Genomic DNA, 15,970 nt, shown 5'->3' on the forward strand with positions numbered 1-15,970 from the left:
CATTATATGGTCACATCGTCACATGGTTGCATGGGCTCAGGCAGCAGCTTTGGTCTCCCATTCCTGTGGAAACAACAAACACCTGTCGCAATGGCAACACACTTGTAACTTAATGACGAGCATTATACTATATTTAACACGACAAAAGTGACATAAATTCACAGAAGAAGCTGAAGCAGCAGAAGAAAACAGTGGACATGTGAATGCTGACCTTCCTCCTCTGGAAAACCTTCCCGTGCTCGATGAAGAGTGTGGACGGAGCTCTTTTCAGCGAGGTCTTCACAGATGCCGTCCGACGCAGAAGAGGGTTCAACAGATTGGCCTAGGCCGACACCGACCAAGGAAAACCAGGAGAGAATTAGAAACAAATCAAGGACTAGGAAACACCAACAGAGACCAGCAAGGACCAGTCAAAACCAGATGAGAACATTTGAATTTAGGAAATACCAGGAAACCAGCAGAGACCGATCAAATGGAGACCAGCAAGGATCAGGGAAGACCAGAACAGATGAGAAGCCAAACCATTAGCAAAGTTTGAAAAAAAAAAAAAAAAACATGTAGATACCAGCAGAAACTAGCCACAAAACAAGAAAAAAACAACAGAGAGAGTAGAGACCATTTGAAAAGAAGGGCCATGAAAGCCTGACAGAAAACAATCAACAGAGACCAAAGAAAACCAACAAGGAAAGAATAATAAAAAAATATGAGGGACCAAAAGAAACCAGCAAGGACCGGGAAAGAACAGCAGAGATGAGCAGAACCCAATAGAGACCAGAAGCGACCATTACAAACCAGGAATGACAAGGAAAGATTAGTAAAAACCAATAGACGCCAACATAGAGCATCTGTGACCAGGGGAAACCAGTACAGACCAGAGTTAAGAAAAAAATGATCAGAAAAAAAAACAGAAGAGACCAGATGAAACTAGGAAGGACCATGAAAGGCAAGCTAACAACAACAGAGACCAGCAAATACTAGCACAAACCGGTAGCATTCAACAGGGACCAGGAAATACCAGTAAAATTCCAGCACAGAGATGTAGAAAAAAGTACTGAAAAGTTAATAAAAACAAAGATAAGTGGAAAACAAGAGAAGAGTAAAACTTTCTGATAAAAGAGTTGAAATCATGCTAAAAAGGTATCTGGGCTGGCTCTATGACAGCTGATTAGAAACCATGAACATGTGCTTTGGAAGCATCAAAATGTGGGCGGATATCAATAAACGACTGTTTACTGATTGGCCGTTGTATGTGTCAATCACCTGCGCCCGCTCACTGCACATGGTGAGCGATTGTCTGAAGGATGAGCGTTTATTCTTATTGGTCGTCGACACCAGGTTTGCCTCAGACCCTGCCCTCATGGGTACACTTTTCCTGCCCGTCAACTCCAACTTCTGAACGCCACGTGGTGCTACTTCAGACCACTTCCTGTCTGAAACACACCACACATACACACACAGTTGGGCTACCGAGCTAAGTAATGTCATCTCGCTGTTGCAGCCAAGTGTGCTGACGCACCTTGCGTTAATGAAAACCTCCGTGATGTCAAACAATAATTTGCTACACTTTGGCGCTGCTAGCACCAAATACTAAGCTAGCGCCGCATGCTAAGTGTGCTCAGTCTAACCTATTTGAAGTCAAATTTCACCAATGCTAAGCTAGCGTCCGAGCATCTGAAACTAGCTTAGTATAGGTCACGAGCACATTTGCGAAAATAAGCAGTTAGCAGTTAGCTGCGGCTCTGAGTGCTCACTTAGTTTTTCTTGAGTGAAGCAAACTAATGCTAAAGTAACTGAAGTGAAACTCAAGAATTCCAGACCACCATGTTCGTGGCCAATGCGAAGCTGGACACGTGCTAACTCACTGTGGCTGCTGAAGTTGGCGTTGGCGTAGGTCACGGTAGCGTCCTGAGAGCTCTGAAGCTGTCAGATGATATAAAAGAAAGTGTTAGTTGGTGATGTGGCACCTCAGTCAAACGTGGGCGTGGGAGGCGGGTCGTACCATGTGCTCCAGCATGGGGGTGTTGGAGTAGACGGGTTGTGGTGGTGGAGTAGCGGAACTGGAGTGGAAAGGCTGGTCCATGTATGTGTTCAGGGTGCGTCCGCTGAGGATGCAAAAGTGTTTGCTGTCATGCGTCACCATGGCAACACTCTATCTTTCGATACTATTTAATATGCCGATAGGTTTTTCACCAACATATTGCACATTTTTCACCAAGATCATTCAATATTATTCCACATCATTCCAGACTTTCACCAATACATTTCACATCATTCCAGATTTTTCAAAATCATAAAATAATCATTCAAACTCATTCTAGGTTTCTGCATTTTAACATTTGGACGCAATTTCTCTAGAAATTGTAAATCTCTAGTTTAATAAATAACGTCTGTCTGCGCTGCCGCGGCAACATGACTAACATACCTGATGTGTGTGTGTTGCTGTGTCTTGCCGCCACAATCTGCCGCGTCAGTCAGGAGGCGCGTCCATCGACGTTTCTCATCCACCGAGCTCACCTGCGAGTGTGTGACACAAGTGTCACCTTACTTCCCGTTTGCTCCACTTCCTGTCCCTCCGCCACCACTCACCTCCAGCACGGCCAACTGCTCGCCGAGCATGTTCAGTGTGATCCTGTGCGGGCGCTCGCCGTCGGGCGCAGCTTTCACGTGGCAGCCTCGCAGCTGCACCGTGTACTGAGGAGAACGAGCCCGGCTCAGATGAGTCGCATCCTCTTGGGCGTCCTCCGCAAACATGTTGAGATATCCCGCCTCCACCTGACACAGGAGACTTTGCCACTGACAGTTCATCAGCACACTCACCACACCTGAAAATTGAAAAATTAAATAACTGAGAAAAATCACATTTAAATTAAAAAAATGTTATTTACACAACAAAGAAAAAAACTGTAAAACACTAATCCTAAAAAAAAAATAAATGCAAAAATCTAATTAATTACCTTTGTTCTTGTTTCGGTGCTGTGAAGGTTCTTGCTGATGGGTGTGTGTCAAAAGCGCACTGGACTGATCACACAAGTCAACAAACACGACAAACAATCCATACGATGTAAACAATATAATTTTCATCCAAAATGTGTACTCAGTGCCAGTGCTTTGTGCTTCTCACCCAACGAGAGGACAGAGGCGGCTCTGAGGAGGTGTTTTGATCTTCCCCACCGACGCTCAGCTCCTCGATCACCTACATCACACACACACAGTCACACATGAACCCACCAATAATTGACGCACCATGAGAGGTTTTTAATTGGCTAGAGATGCCGCAAGTCGGCAGCAAAGCAGGATCTGATTAAACAAAGCGCCTCCCATCACTCAGTTTGCGTTCAAACATTAAAGGTTTATAATAATGCAACATTGATACTAGTTTTGTTAGCCCGTCTATGTGTTTTGCATTGAGTGTTAGCATTAATTAGGCTAACACTGTTTTTTGAATAGATGTATAAAAACTGTCATTTTGTTTGATAGGACACAAAACCTCAACTGCGAGGGAAACAGTTTCAAACTCCTTTTTAAAAAAGGCACAACTGTATACGGTTGTACAGTTAATGGGCTTTGTCTTTTTTTTGTAGTTTTTTTTTAAATTAACCTCTGCAATCAAGTAAGTGTACTCATGTGCAGAGTGTGAACACTTCATATTTTATATCTGCTCTTGAGCGAGTCGTGAGTTGTCACACTTGTACGGACCCGGCGCCACTCATCAGCCTGCTGGAAGCTGCTGTACCCCAGCACCAGAGTGTCGGCCCCCAGCAGCAGAAGCTTGAGTTGGTGCGGGATCTTCCGGTTGCTCTTCAGCTTGTAGACCAGTTGGCAGCCACGCAGGCTCAACTGCAGATTAGGGAGGAGGTCCCGTGCACACTTGTAGCACTGAAACATCGAAACACACGCAAAAAAAAATATCATATTTGGCAAAATCATTAACAAATAAAAGTAAACAATTCATTGTATTATTAGAGATGAATAATAGTGAGTTGATGAGTGGGTACATGTAAAATTTTTATTACGATATTAATTACATTTATCTCAGGGATTAAAATAATAATTCCTGAAAAAATTCTTAATAATACTGTAAAAAGGGTTAAAAATGTAACATATTAAGGAAATTTTAAATGTGTCTTTAGAAAAAAAGAAATATAATTTAATATTACCAATAAGCAATTGTAAGTCTACATTGCTTTAGAGATCATTTTTTTAAAATCCATTTTAAAAATATAAATATCCTAATGAACGTTATTAACTGTTTGCAAAACTACAAAATCTTCAGAAGTCTTAAGAAAATATGAAATTGAAAACGAAAATTAAAAGTGGAAAAAAATATAGCAAAAATTTAAATTTAAAAACTAAAGCTAAAACTGAAACTTTAGCTAAGACACACCACACACCAGCAGGAGGTGGTTCCTGATGATGAAGAGCTGCTTGGTCCATTGTCCCAACCACTTCCTCCTCCACAGGTACCCGCACAGACGAGATTCAGGAGGGGGCCTGAGACAAGGCTGAGAGGAACTCCACTGGATGTAATGAGCTCTGTCCTTCATGTGCTCTTCATCATCGTCGTCGACATCATCCTCAGCATCCTCGCCGTACGACTCGTAGTAGCTGTTCTCTGACTCAGCTCGCTCTGCGGGGTCACCAACATGGCATGGTAGGTTTGTAAATGTTTGTATGTGAGTGTGTGTACGTACCCAGGTGACTGTTGCTGACAGCTTTGAAGGGCTGTGCCTCCTCGTAGGTATCGTCATCCTCGTCCCCATCATCACCAGAAGCTTGAGAGCCCTCTGGTGGACGGTACGGTGCCACAGGGACCTTGTCAGTGGAAAAAACAAGTGGTCAGCTGGTCATATGATGACCAAGATGATTGGATAATAAGTTAAGAAGTAACAGATCAGAGTGTGGACATTCAGTCAATGTGGGTGTGCGTGTATGTCTGAATGTGAGAGCACACGAGTATGTGGGTGTGCATCCATCACGTAGACCAGACGCTAATCAGCAGCCATCAGTGACCACTTCCTGCCTCAGCAAAGCTTTCAGCCAATAGGAAGGCAGATAGACGAGAGATGGCCTCATATATAAACATCCTGTCCCGCGCGCACACACACACCCACACGCGCACGCACACCCGCACGCACAAACACAGGCCGTCTCCTCCCAAACCTCGGGAGGACTCTGTCATTAGCAGACCACATCACAATGCAGCCTGCTGTACTTCTCCTCTACCAGAAAAGAAGGTTCTGATTCTAGTCCAGTTTTCATCTTTCATGTCTGTTTTCTGACAAAAAACTTAGTGGGTGCACCAGAACCTCAAACATGCACCCTGTGTTGGATTCTTCTCCGCATAATCGTCTTTTGTTTACTTTTCTCGGCTTTGACTCTCTCGGCTCTCAAAATAGCGCTTAGTAGCTAACTGGTGAACACAGTTGACTATTTAGCAGCTCGCAACTGGACATAAACACAAGTTACAATGCAATACAATACAACTTTTTTTATGTAGCGCAATTCACGACAGCTGGAACTATACCAAAGAATGTTACATACTTTATAACAAAAATTGCAATTATTCAACAACAAAGACAATGAAAGCAGTAAATTAAAACACAAATTAATGATACTAACACACAACAGACACCAGGATATAGCTGAACAATGACTTGTGTTGGGTCGAAAGCCAAAGAATAAAAATGTGTCTTCCAACGAGTTTGAAAGTGGACACAGCGGGTGCTTGCCTAACATTTAATGGAAGGTCATTCCACAGGGAAGGACCGACTTGATCCCACCTGGGGCGGCGGTTAGTCCTCGGCACCTCCCGTAGCATCTGGTTCGCAGACCTGAGGCAGCGGGCAGGTGTGTAGGGGTGGAGGAGCTCGTAGAGGTACTCTGGGGCGAGGCCATTTAAAGAATTGAAGATAAACAGAACTATCTTAAAATGAACTCTAAAATGCACTGGGAGCCAGTGAAGATAGGCCAGAATTGGGGTTACGTGCTCCCTCTTCTGAGCTTGGGTTAGGAGGCGAGCAGCAACGTTTTGGACCAGTTGGAAACTCATGGGGGAGGACTAGCTGACTCCAAAATAAAGAACATTACAATAATCAATCTGAGATGTAATGAGGGCATTGATTACTGTTTGCAAGTGCTGCTCAGAAAGAAAGGGCTTCACTTTAGCCAGCTGCCTAAAATGAAATAAGCTGGATCAAACAACAGCACTGATTTGACAGTCCAATTTAGAATCCGAGTTTGAGTCAGTTAGTATTAGATAAGACACCAGGGTGTCCAGGTCAACAGGGTGGAATGTAGAAGGGCCACTGGGACCGAACACCATAACTTCTGTTTTCATTGTATTGAAATTTAAGAAATTCAGTGACGTCCAGGCTTTCATTTCTTCTGGACAGAACAAAAGTGGTCTCAAGGAGAAAGCGTCTTTTTTGCTCAGCGGGACATAGCTCTGCATAGTAGTAGAAGGAAATTACATGTTGTTGTAAAATGGAACCTAGGGACAGCAAATCCAATGAAAACAACAAGGGCCCCAAAACAGAACCTTGTGGAACACCATACGACAGAGGGGCAGAGCGGTGCTCAGAGCAAACTCCGAGGATGCTGCAAATAGCAGTTATCAGCTAACAGGTGGCAACTGACGCATTTAGAAGCTAAATAGTTAGCTGCAACCACCTAACAGGTGGCAAATGTGCAGCATTGAGCAGCTAAATGACAACTGGATGCAAAGCTGACTTTCAGGAGGATGCGAACAGGATAACAATTGCTTCAAATGCAATTGTACTCCGGCCCCGCAGTGGACTCACCGCATCCTTCATCCAGACGTTGGAGTCTCTTAAAGCCTGGCTGCTGGGCGCCGATGATGACGGACAGCTCATGAAGACATACTCGGTGTCCTCCACTAGGAGCAAACAACACAAGTGAGAACCTATTATTGGTGAGCATGATGTGGAGGTGAGTGAGGCCTGGATGTAACCTGGCGCTTCTTGCGTCTGCAGCGAGGACACCAGCTCTGAGATGGACTTCTTCTGGGCCTGAGCGATGTAGCTCAGGTTCTCTGAGTCCAGAACCGAAAGGAAGGACTGAAGGTCCCACATCAGCTTGGACAACACTGCACAAAATTTGAACCAAATCATCATCATCATCATCATCATTGTAGCCATGTCAACAAAAGACTTTTGATGTTCACGTAACAATCCAGTGACTCTTTCACGCTGCCTATCGAACAATTCAAACTGTTTGAAAACAACAGGCATGGTTTGTTTGCGAGTAGAGTCATCCGACAAAGCAGAAGTACTGGTGATATCAACCTCAAGAGAAAAGCCATATATTTTCTGCTTTTTCCATAAGTCAATATTCTGTGTGAACGTCATTGACATGGAGACTAGCAGAAACTAGCAAAGATCAAGAAAAATACCAGCAGAAATTTGTAGAGAATATACCAATTCAAAAGTGAAAGACTAGTAGACACTATTAAGAACAAGTAGATATCAGCAGAGCCCAACAATGACCAGAAGAAACGAGAAAGGACCAGAAATGATCAGCTGAGCCAAGAAGACACAATCAGAAACAAGTTGAGATCAGCAGAAACAAATAGTAACGACCAGCAGATAAGGACCGGAAAAGGCTAATAGAGACAAGAAAGGACAAGGAATGGCTATTAGAAACCAGTAAAAAGATCTGTAGAAACCAACGATTGACAGGAGACACAAACAAAGCCTGCAAACAGCAGAAGTCAACAAATACTACAAGAAACCAGAAAAAACTTGGAAAGATTGGCAGAGACCAGCAGAAAACCAACAGAAAACAGTACGCCCCACAAGATGCCAAAAAGGATTGGGAACGATCAGCAGAGACAAAAACAAGACAAGTTGAGCCCAAAAATGAATCGACAGCCAAATAGAGTTTCGCAGAAACAATCAAAGACCAGGAAAAAACAACATTTTGTATGTTCCCTCAGTGTCTTCTTCGATTACATTTACCAACACGTAAATAAGTAAATGAAAAACCAACAAAAGAAAAGTATAGTTGACATAACTAGCAAAGAACTACTCAGCTAACCTCCCCAGACAGGCGTCCATTGTTGGATGTGTCACTTCCCACACATACGCACACACAAACACACAAACACACAAACACACACACTTACACTGTATTGAGAATGGTCTGAGTGGGAGATGATGCAAATTTCGCTAATCAGTGATCTGTTGCCGTTTTAAGTAGTGAGCCGCACATTACCATCGCGGTGACGACACACACATTATCTCACACACAAACACACATTATCGGAACATCAACATCACTTCCTGTTTGTGGCTTTAATGCGACAGCACACAAACACACAAAATCCATGTCAGAGTCGCACAGAAATGCAACTGGATGCAACTTCTGTGTGTGCGTGTGCATGTGAGTGTGTGCGTGTGTGGGTGTGTGTGGAAGATTTAAGATGCTTTACCATAAAAACCAAAGCCTCAAATTAGTACAAAGATGGGAATCCTCCACAACTCTCCACTATGTGTGTGTGTGTGGGTGTGTGTGTGCGGCGGTGTGTATGTCAGAGGGTGTGGAGCAGCTTTCTCTTTCATCCCGCGTTTGTTAAATATAGCAAAGAAGAAAAAAAGTTGGAGGAAGAATAAGAGTATGTTGATGTTTTTCATCCTCCAATCAGCATCAAGCTTCGCCCACTGGGACACAGTCCATAATATTATGATCATGTTTTTCAAAATGTGTCAGCTGAGATGTTCCTTATCTTCATTTCAACATGGTAAGTGTACAATCGGCCTTGAAGAAGCCACAAGAAACTTCTCCCGGACGTTTAGGTCCACAGAACGCTATGTGGATGTTACAGTCTTTCAAAAACTATTAATCGGTGATCTTAGAATGCCCGAGAATTATTTTTTTTCAGAGAAATGGGCTAAGATCACTTTACCAGAGTATTTAAAATGTTGTGAAAGTCCTCTCGAGATCGAACCATCCATATGACAATGAGAGACACCCAAACTTACAAATTCCGTCAAAGGACCACTAAACTTTCCTGTGTAGTCTGATCCCAGAATCCTTCCACTAAATGGGCAAACACTTTAACAAAACCTTCAAAAAGTCCTGAAAGTGTTCTCAATATAGAGCACCTGACCCTCTTTCTGGAATTCCATCTCAAGGAATCCTTAGGAAAATTACAAGAAGTTCCAACGTTTTAGACAAAAGTACAAGAACCTTCAAACCAACCTGAAAATTCTCCTCTAGACTTTAACAATGAGTCTAATGTCCTGCTAATTCATATTACACCATATGGAAAATGCTTTGTTACTGCTCCAGCTGTTGAGAAAAGCGCTATATAAATAAAGTTGTATTGTATTTCATTGTATTCCTGAAGACTACAGGACCACAGAACTTGCAGAATCATTCAAAAGACCACTAAAATGTCCTGGAGGGTCCTTGAATTCGTCTGAGAAATGGCAAAAGATCTTGAGAGGAGAGGTTTCAAAAAGTCCTAAAGGTCTTCTTTTAAAAGAACCTTTCACATGATAGTAAGAGTGTCTTGACTTACAATGTTTTTGGGGGGGATAAGAATGATACAAGCGTGACCCGGCCTGATATAAATGTGTATCTCTGGACACCACTATAAAGTGGAAAGGAAGTGATTCTCAATTTTGCATTGTCACGATTTTCAAACGTGTTCACCAATCAACATGTGGACAACAATAACAATTACTGCAATCATCATCATCATCATCATCATGACTGTTACATTATAGAGTGAGAAAGTTTACCTTTCTGTTTCTCCATGTTATCTCTTTCACCAGATGATGCTCCTCACTCTCATGACTGATGACAACGAAGATGATGAAGAACAAAACAACGCAAGAAGAGGGACAACGAGAATAAAACACTAGAATAAGCCAAGAAAGTGTGTTGTCTCCCAGTTGATCTACTTGCTTTGCTGCTCTGCTGAGACTGAAGTAGTAGGAGAGGCGGAGTCACGACTGTGACGTCACAGCCATGCATCCATGGCTCACACACAAGCGCACACAAAAATCTGGGAAACACGAACACGGTTGAACACACTCCAATTATATATTGACATTTTAATCGAATCACCTGTATATCCACTACAGCGCCACAAATACGATTCCCCCCGTTTTTTAAACTACTAGTAATTTCGTCGTGGAAGGCAGTCACGAGGTTCTTAGAGAAAGCCTCGCGATACTTGACGTGGTTTTGGGGGCGCATAGGAAGTATTGCGGAAGAGGAGGAAGAGGCTTCTTCGTGACAGCTAACAAACGTAGCTAATTATCCGTCCGAGCAGTTGCTGCTTTGTCACCCTTTACGCGTAAAACGAACACCCGGAAAGGAAGGTAGAGGAAAATAGTCACCTCGTTTCTTTTTTTGTTTGTTTTGTCTACGTGAATCTTAGTTTCCCGGCTGTTCGCTACAGAGAGCTCCAGCTGTTAGCCGGCTAGCCGCTTAGCGAAGTTCGCACAGGGAATTTGGCATTTTTCCCCCAAAAAATATTTTTCCTCAAAGAGGAGTTTTCAGTTGTGTTAAAGAGCTGCCTTTGTGTTTAATGCGCAATAAAAGAGTAACCTGGGAGCTAACACTCGGGCTAAGTGTTAGCTGCTTAGCTATTTGCCAATTAAAATGGCCTATTAATGCCGTACGTAAGCTTGATGATAATCAAAAGTTTCGTGAGGATGTTTTGTTAAGCTTTTAATTTTTCCACAGGAGTAAAGATGACCGCCGCGCCTTACAACTACTCCTATATCTTCAAGTACATCATCATCGGTGAGCCGTCAAGACCACACCCTCCCCAGCATCAATTTGATTGTTTTATGCCTTTCTTCTCCCTCACCATGACTTATCTGTAAAACGTTCTACTTTTTCAAGGTGACATGGGTGTGGGCAAGTCGTGTCTGCTGCACCAGTTCACAGAGAAGAAATGTACGTCCTTCTCATCTTTTTTCTTTTATAAACAGTGAACCCCTGTTTTTCCCTGACAATATGTTCTAGACCCAGGCACACATGCTAACCAGCATTCACACTCAAATGCACACTTAAGAACAATTTGCAGTCTTCTGTTACACTCAACCCGGCCGTACATGGAGCATCACAGCCGGAAAGTGGCCCTTTGCAAAATAATATTTAATAGTAGAAGGTGACTCTTCACCACACACGTAGCAATTGAGGTTTAGAGGCTTCATGGATTTAATTTAAAATAGTTTTTTTATTGAACTGCAAAAATGATGACAGAACAAAATTCTGGATACAAGCGGTCCAAATGAGTTTTCTCCACTGGGTGTATGGGCCCCCCCTTAGAGACAGGTTGAGAAGCTCTGACATCTGGGAGGGGCTCAATAGTAGAGCCTCTGCACCTGTGCATTGAGAGGAGCCTGATGAGGTGGCTTGGCTATCTGATAGAGATGCCTCCTGCACACCTCTGTAGTGTCGTGCTCTGGCCACCTTCCAATGGCAAAAGACACGCTGGTGACACTGTGTCTCATGGCTGGCCTATGAATGTCTCGGGATCTCCCCAAATGAGTTGGACAAGCCTGAAAAGGAGTTTGGTGCTTCCATGCTAAAGCCTCTTCCACCCAACTCAAAATAAGCAGTAGAAAATGGATGGATGAATGCGCCACAAAAACATGACGTTGTTAGGGAAGAACTTGATGGTAACAAAGAGAGGACAAGAGGAAGGATAAGGACTTGGTGCAGATATTTGTAGAGGTTGTTTGCAATTCAACTCTCTAAACGTGCATTATAGAGTCTTTCCAAAATTAATATATTTGAGCCAGCGAGGGGCGAAATGGGGAAAACTCTGTCAGATGCGTTTCTTGGGAAACAAGCCAATGTCCAAAATAGGCTTATCTTTATATGCAGAGACAGTTATTCACCTCAATTAATGAACTTTAACTCCCAATTCTAAGACTACAAGCGTGCTTGCTTCAAGCTGTTTTCGTTGATGTTGACATGTGCTGTTAAACTGACACATAAAACAAAAGACACTTCTCAATTGTATAATTCAAACACCAAAACGTTCAGTTAAATATCATTGCTTCAAACGAAAGTCAGCTAACTTAACGCTAGAATTTACTGTAAAATGCCATAAATGGGCTAACAGAAATTTGCATAGATAACAACATGATGCAATACTGAAGGTGCAACTCTCATTTTGGTCATAATTGCGTCAAAGGTCACTATCAAGTGAGGGCGTAAATAATAAAGCGCTATACAGCTGGTTCACTTTCTGACTTTATTAACCAATGATGATGTCATCATTGTGCGCAGTTATGGCCGACTGCCCTCACACGATCGGCGTGGAGTTTGGCACCAGGATCATGGAGGTGCACGGCCAGAAGGTGAAGCTGCAGATCTGGGACACGGCGGGCCAGGAGCGCTTCAGGGCTGTCACCCGGTCCTACTATAGGGGCGCCGCCGGGGCCCTCATGGTTTATGACATCACCAGGTAGGGGGTGGCGCCATCTGTGATAACATCACTAGGTGATTGTCATATAACATGATGTTGGCATGTGCTTGTGCAGGCGAAGCACCTACAATCACCTCAGCAGCTGGTTGACTGACGCCAGGAACCTGACCAACCCAAACACGGTGAGGGACCCCTGAAAAACCTCCGCCAAAGGCAAAATCCAATAAGTTGGAACCTCCTAAAAAAGTTTTGGGATATTTCTACTTATTCTATTGTCACATGATCCATCTTGATCAGTGTTTTGTAGCATAAAGACATGGATACAAATGTCAATTTATCAATTTTTCTCCTGCGGCCGCATCCAGGAAGGTTGGCTCCAGTCCCGTGGATCTTACATTTCTGTAGTCACAGGAACATCACGCCGATTGTAAATGGTTTTATAGCCTTTACCTTAAAGTGGTTGTAAATTTATTTCTAATCTCCTGAGGCAACTCGCTCCTTCACTTCCTCTGGTCCATTTTGTGTGATACACACCATGGCACCAAACAGCACAGTGACAAATTGTCACCCCACTTCAATAGGCAAGCTAACTGTTTACAATTTTGAAGATGTCTGTGATGCTCATTAAAGGCCACACCTCGTTTGAACGTCCCTATGGTCCAATTATTATTTAAAATTTTTTTCTAAAGCAACCATCATGTTTGTTCAGGCCTGTTTCATGAGTTGGCTTTTCAAGATAATTCTGTTGAACCGCAATTAAAAATTGAATTGTTTGATTATTTTTATTTATTATTATTTTTGTTACATTTTTTTTCTTTGACCACTGTGTGTGTTTTTTTTTTTTCATTAACAGAAAGCTACCAACAATTTTGTCCGTGTGTGTTTCTGAATGTAAACATGTTGTGTGTATGTGTTTGCAGGTGATCATCCTGATCGGGAACAAAGGCGACCTGGAAGCGCAGAGAGATGTCACATACGAGGAAGCCAAACAGTTTGCTGACGAGAACGGTGAGCAACATTTAAAGTTACTTTGATTTCCTCGTCCATTTTTGTGAAATTTAAATGCCAGTATATGACTGAATTTGTTTGAAATGGATGCACTCGTGATTGGGGGAGCGTCTTGAGGGCATGTCTTCCTCACTGTGAATATTCACCTGATGAGACATGACTGAAGAGACATGAAGTTGTGATGTCATCAGGGCTGCAAATGCTTGATTGCTATGTTTGACTTTTTTCTGGTTAAGGTTTGCTCTTCCTGGAGGCCAGCGCCAAGACGTGAGTACACGCTCTCTCACCCAATTACTCGCACTGTCTCGCGGTCGTTCTCACATATACAGGCATACACGCACGTACACACTCGCGCACGTTGAGATGTTGTTGTGGTGGTGCAGAGGCGAGAACGTGGAAGAGGCCTTCCTGGAGGCGGCCAAGCGGATCTACCAGAACATCCAGGACGGAAGCTTGGACCTGAACGCTGCAGAGTCAGGAGTGCAGCACAAGCCGTCTGTGCCACAGGGGGGACGACTCAACGCGGACAGCCAGCCCCCCAAAGACGGATGCAGCTGCTAACCAACCAAAGGACGGACGCAAGGATGGACAGACTGCTTCTTTTTGCTTTGCCGGCTCTCCTGGTCGGGACTGTCTGAACTCACTTGAATCTTTCCCTGATGTCTCATTCCGGAACCCCCAAGCAGGAAATACATTTCAGCACAGGTCTGCTTCACTTGCATCATCCCAGAATTCCCCGAAAAAGAAATAAAAGTTGTTCCTGCATGTGGATATGAAATTGGACCTATAACATTCCAGGAGGTCCTGAAACAAAACCTCAAAAACTATCAGAGGTCTTTTTTGTCATCTACAGCACATCTACACCTTGTTAAGTCCTGATGGTCTGTTGTCCTTCATCAGGTTTCTTTTGGACTGAAAGAGCAACCATAAATTATGTCCAAATCCATGTCACCTTTAATTCCCACAATGGATTTGGTAGCTCCAAAAGTCTGATCTCCTCCTGTCCACATCAAAATGATCTGGAATGATAAAGCGCCCAGACAGTCAAAATAATGTTTCTTAATGGACTGGAACATCTTCCACATGGTTCAAGTCTAAATTTCCAACCAGATTTTCATTTCCAGACCAGAAATATTGACGAGCCACGTTTTCTTTAATCTAGGTTGGAAATAACTGGGATAATCACATACCTCGTCAGATGACCAGAACATTCACCAGGAATGTTAGTTCTTAACTGGGAGAGCTTCCGAACCTCTTTAGGCCGAGAGTCCATGAGACTCTTATTCCCATATCGCAATTGTTGATTAGGTAGCTCCCAAAACAAGGTCTCCTTCTGGAATTAAATGGATCTGGAATGATTGTGAATTAGTTAAGGGGTTCACACAATATACAAGGAAACTTTCTTCTGGATTGGAAGAGCTATCAAACATTTCAAGTCCAAAGACCACCTTGAGTCTAATCTCCAGACTAGACGTGGACTAAGTAAGGTCTTCATGTCTCCTTCGTTCCTCGTCAGAAAAAATAATAACAGACTGTGGCTAGGGTACAGACAGTCCACCAAGAACGACTCATTTGGAGTGGAAGTTCTTACACGCGTGTACTCTCATTCACAGACCTTTGGTCCAGATCATAAAGAACTAGAATAATTGAAGATTGGGTCAAGACAGTCCACCGGCAACGTTTCTTCTGGAGTGGAAGCTATTGCACTTGACTCGTGTTCAAAGTTCACCTAGACTCTCATTCTCAGACCATAAAGGTGGAGTCAATCGGTCTTAAACCAGGTCTCCTTCAGTCCAGTTCCAGAAAGAACCACATTGACAGCAGACTGGAACAAATGTACAGACAGTCCACTAAGAGTGATTCTTCTGGAATGGAAGCTATTTGAAGTCCAAAGTCCACCAAGAATCTCATTTCCAGATCAGACGTGGACCAAGAAGGTCCTAAACCTCGTCTCTCCTGGTCTGCCTCACCAAGAGTTTGAATTATTCCAAATACCAGACCAGAATCTGAAGGTTCAGTCATCCTGGCTCATTCTATTACTGCTTTCTTCATCTGAATTTTTTTTGTTCGTTTCAATGTCAGGCTTCTCCTTAAAAGTAAAATGTAGTCCAATGAAGGACCAAAGGTTTCTGAAGGAACATAAAAACAGTCTTTTTAAACATAATGATCCCTTTTTTAAAAAAAAAAAAAGGAAAAAAATCTGTTATTTAAAGTCCTCCACTTGAATGTTTATTTTCTAGCGACCAAAAATGTGCTTGCTCACTTACACTCTCATTCCTGATGTAGCATTCCGCGTGCATTTTAGCTTGCTATCTTCCCCAGTGGGTCTCCGCATTGCCTTTGCTAAAATAGCACAGGGGCAGCGTTGGCTTTGGTCTCTCAGGGGCACTGGTGTGCCATCAGTGTCCCATTGATTTAACGCTAAAGATTGTTTTGGGTTTGTTTGCGTTTGCACTTTTTGCTGCTTTCTGATTGGTCGACGGTAGCCCCGCTTGTCTCTCAAAAATGTATGCTAGCAAACGTGCGACAAAGAAAAAAAAAAAATCT

The 15,970-nt window shown here is 43.1% G+C and overlaps 2 protein-coding genes across 3 annotated transcripts; one reads left to right on the forward strand and one right to left on the reverse strand.

Annotated features, from left to right (window-relative positions):
- Window positions 1-13: 13 nt before the first annotated feature.
- On the reverse strand, window positions 14-10,020 carry LOC148343715 (actin filament-associated protein 1-like 2). Of its 2 annotated transcripts, XM_088288473.1 has the most exons (16): window positions 9,931-10,020; window positions 9,765-9,819; window positions 6,971-7,105; window positions 6,801-6,895; window positions 4,692-4,812; window positions 4,392-4,627; window positions 3,697-3,876; window positions 3,122-3,193; window positions 2,955-3,018; window positions 2,587-2,822; window positions 2,423-2,514; window positions 2,000-2,102; window positions 1,863-1,920; window positions 1,261-1,430; window positions 212-322; window positions 14-63 (listed from the first exon to the last, which is right to left on the reverse strand). In XM_088288473.1, exons 2-16 carry the CDS (start codon window positions 9,778-9,780, stop codon window positions 37-39), a joined length of 1,716 nt encoding a protein of 571 aa, XP_088144599.1. In that variant the 5' UTR covers window positions 9,781-9,819; window positions 9,931-10,020; the 3' UTR covers window positions 14-36. The 2 variants fall into 2 exon arrangements, with proteins under 2 accessions (XP_088144599.1, XP_088144593.1); XM_088288467.1 differs by lacking the exon at window positions 9,931-10,020 and having other exon boundaries at window positions 9,765-9,922.
- A 123-nt stretch (window positions 10,021-10,143) lies between these two features.
- LOC148343716 (ras-related protein Rab-14-like) lies at window positions 10,144-14,640 on the forward strand. The gene is made up of 8 exons (XM_088289454.1): window positions 10,144-10,349; window positions 10,717-10,776; window positions 10,879-10,932; window positions 12,277-12,454; window positions 12,531-12,597; window positions 13,336-13,423; window positions 13,660-13,690; window positions 13,807-14,640. The coding sequence occupies exons 2-8, from the start codon at window positions 10,725-10,727 to the stop codon at window positions 13,982-13,984; spliced, it is 648 nt and encodes a 215-aa protein (XP_088145580.1). The 5' UTR covers window positions 10,144-10,349; window positions 10,717-10,724; the 3' UTR covers window positions 13,985-14,640.
- The last annotated feature ends 1,330 nt before the right edge of the window (window positions 14,641-15,970 follow it).

Source organism: Idiotropiscis lumnitzeri, chromosome 1, assembly GCF_059441095.1.
Source record: "Idiotropiscis lumnitzeri isolate Australia: NSW breed Sydney's pygmy pipehorse chromosome 1, RoL_Ilum_1.0, whole genome shotgun sequence".
Lineage (NCBI taxonomy): Eukaryota > Metazoa > Chordata > Actinopteri > Syngnathiformes > Syngnathidae > Idiotropiscis > Idiotropiscis lumnitzeri.

Coding starts and splice junctions, on each gene's coding strand:
- LOC148343715 (XM_088288473.1), bottom strand. Junction 2,823..2,954: donor GCACCGAAACAAGAACAAAG/GTAATTAATTAG, acceptor TTCAATTTTCAG/GTGTGGTGAGTGTGCTGATG. Junction 64..211: donor AGGTTTTCCAGAGGAGGAAG/GTCAGCATTCAC, acceptor TTGTTTCCACAG/GAATGGGAGACCAAAGCTGC.
- LOC148343716 (XM_088289454.1), top strand. CDS start 10,725: ATGACCGCCGCGCCTTACAACTACTCCTATATCTTCAAGTACATCATC. Junction 12,598..13,335: donor ACCTGACCAACCCAAACACG/GTGAGGGACCCC, acceptor ATGTGTTTGCAG/GTGATCATCCTGATCGGGAA. Junction 13,424..13,659: donor ACAGTTTGCTGACGAGAACG/GTGAGCAACATT, acceptor TTTCTGGTTAAG/GTTTGCTCTTCCTGGAGGCC.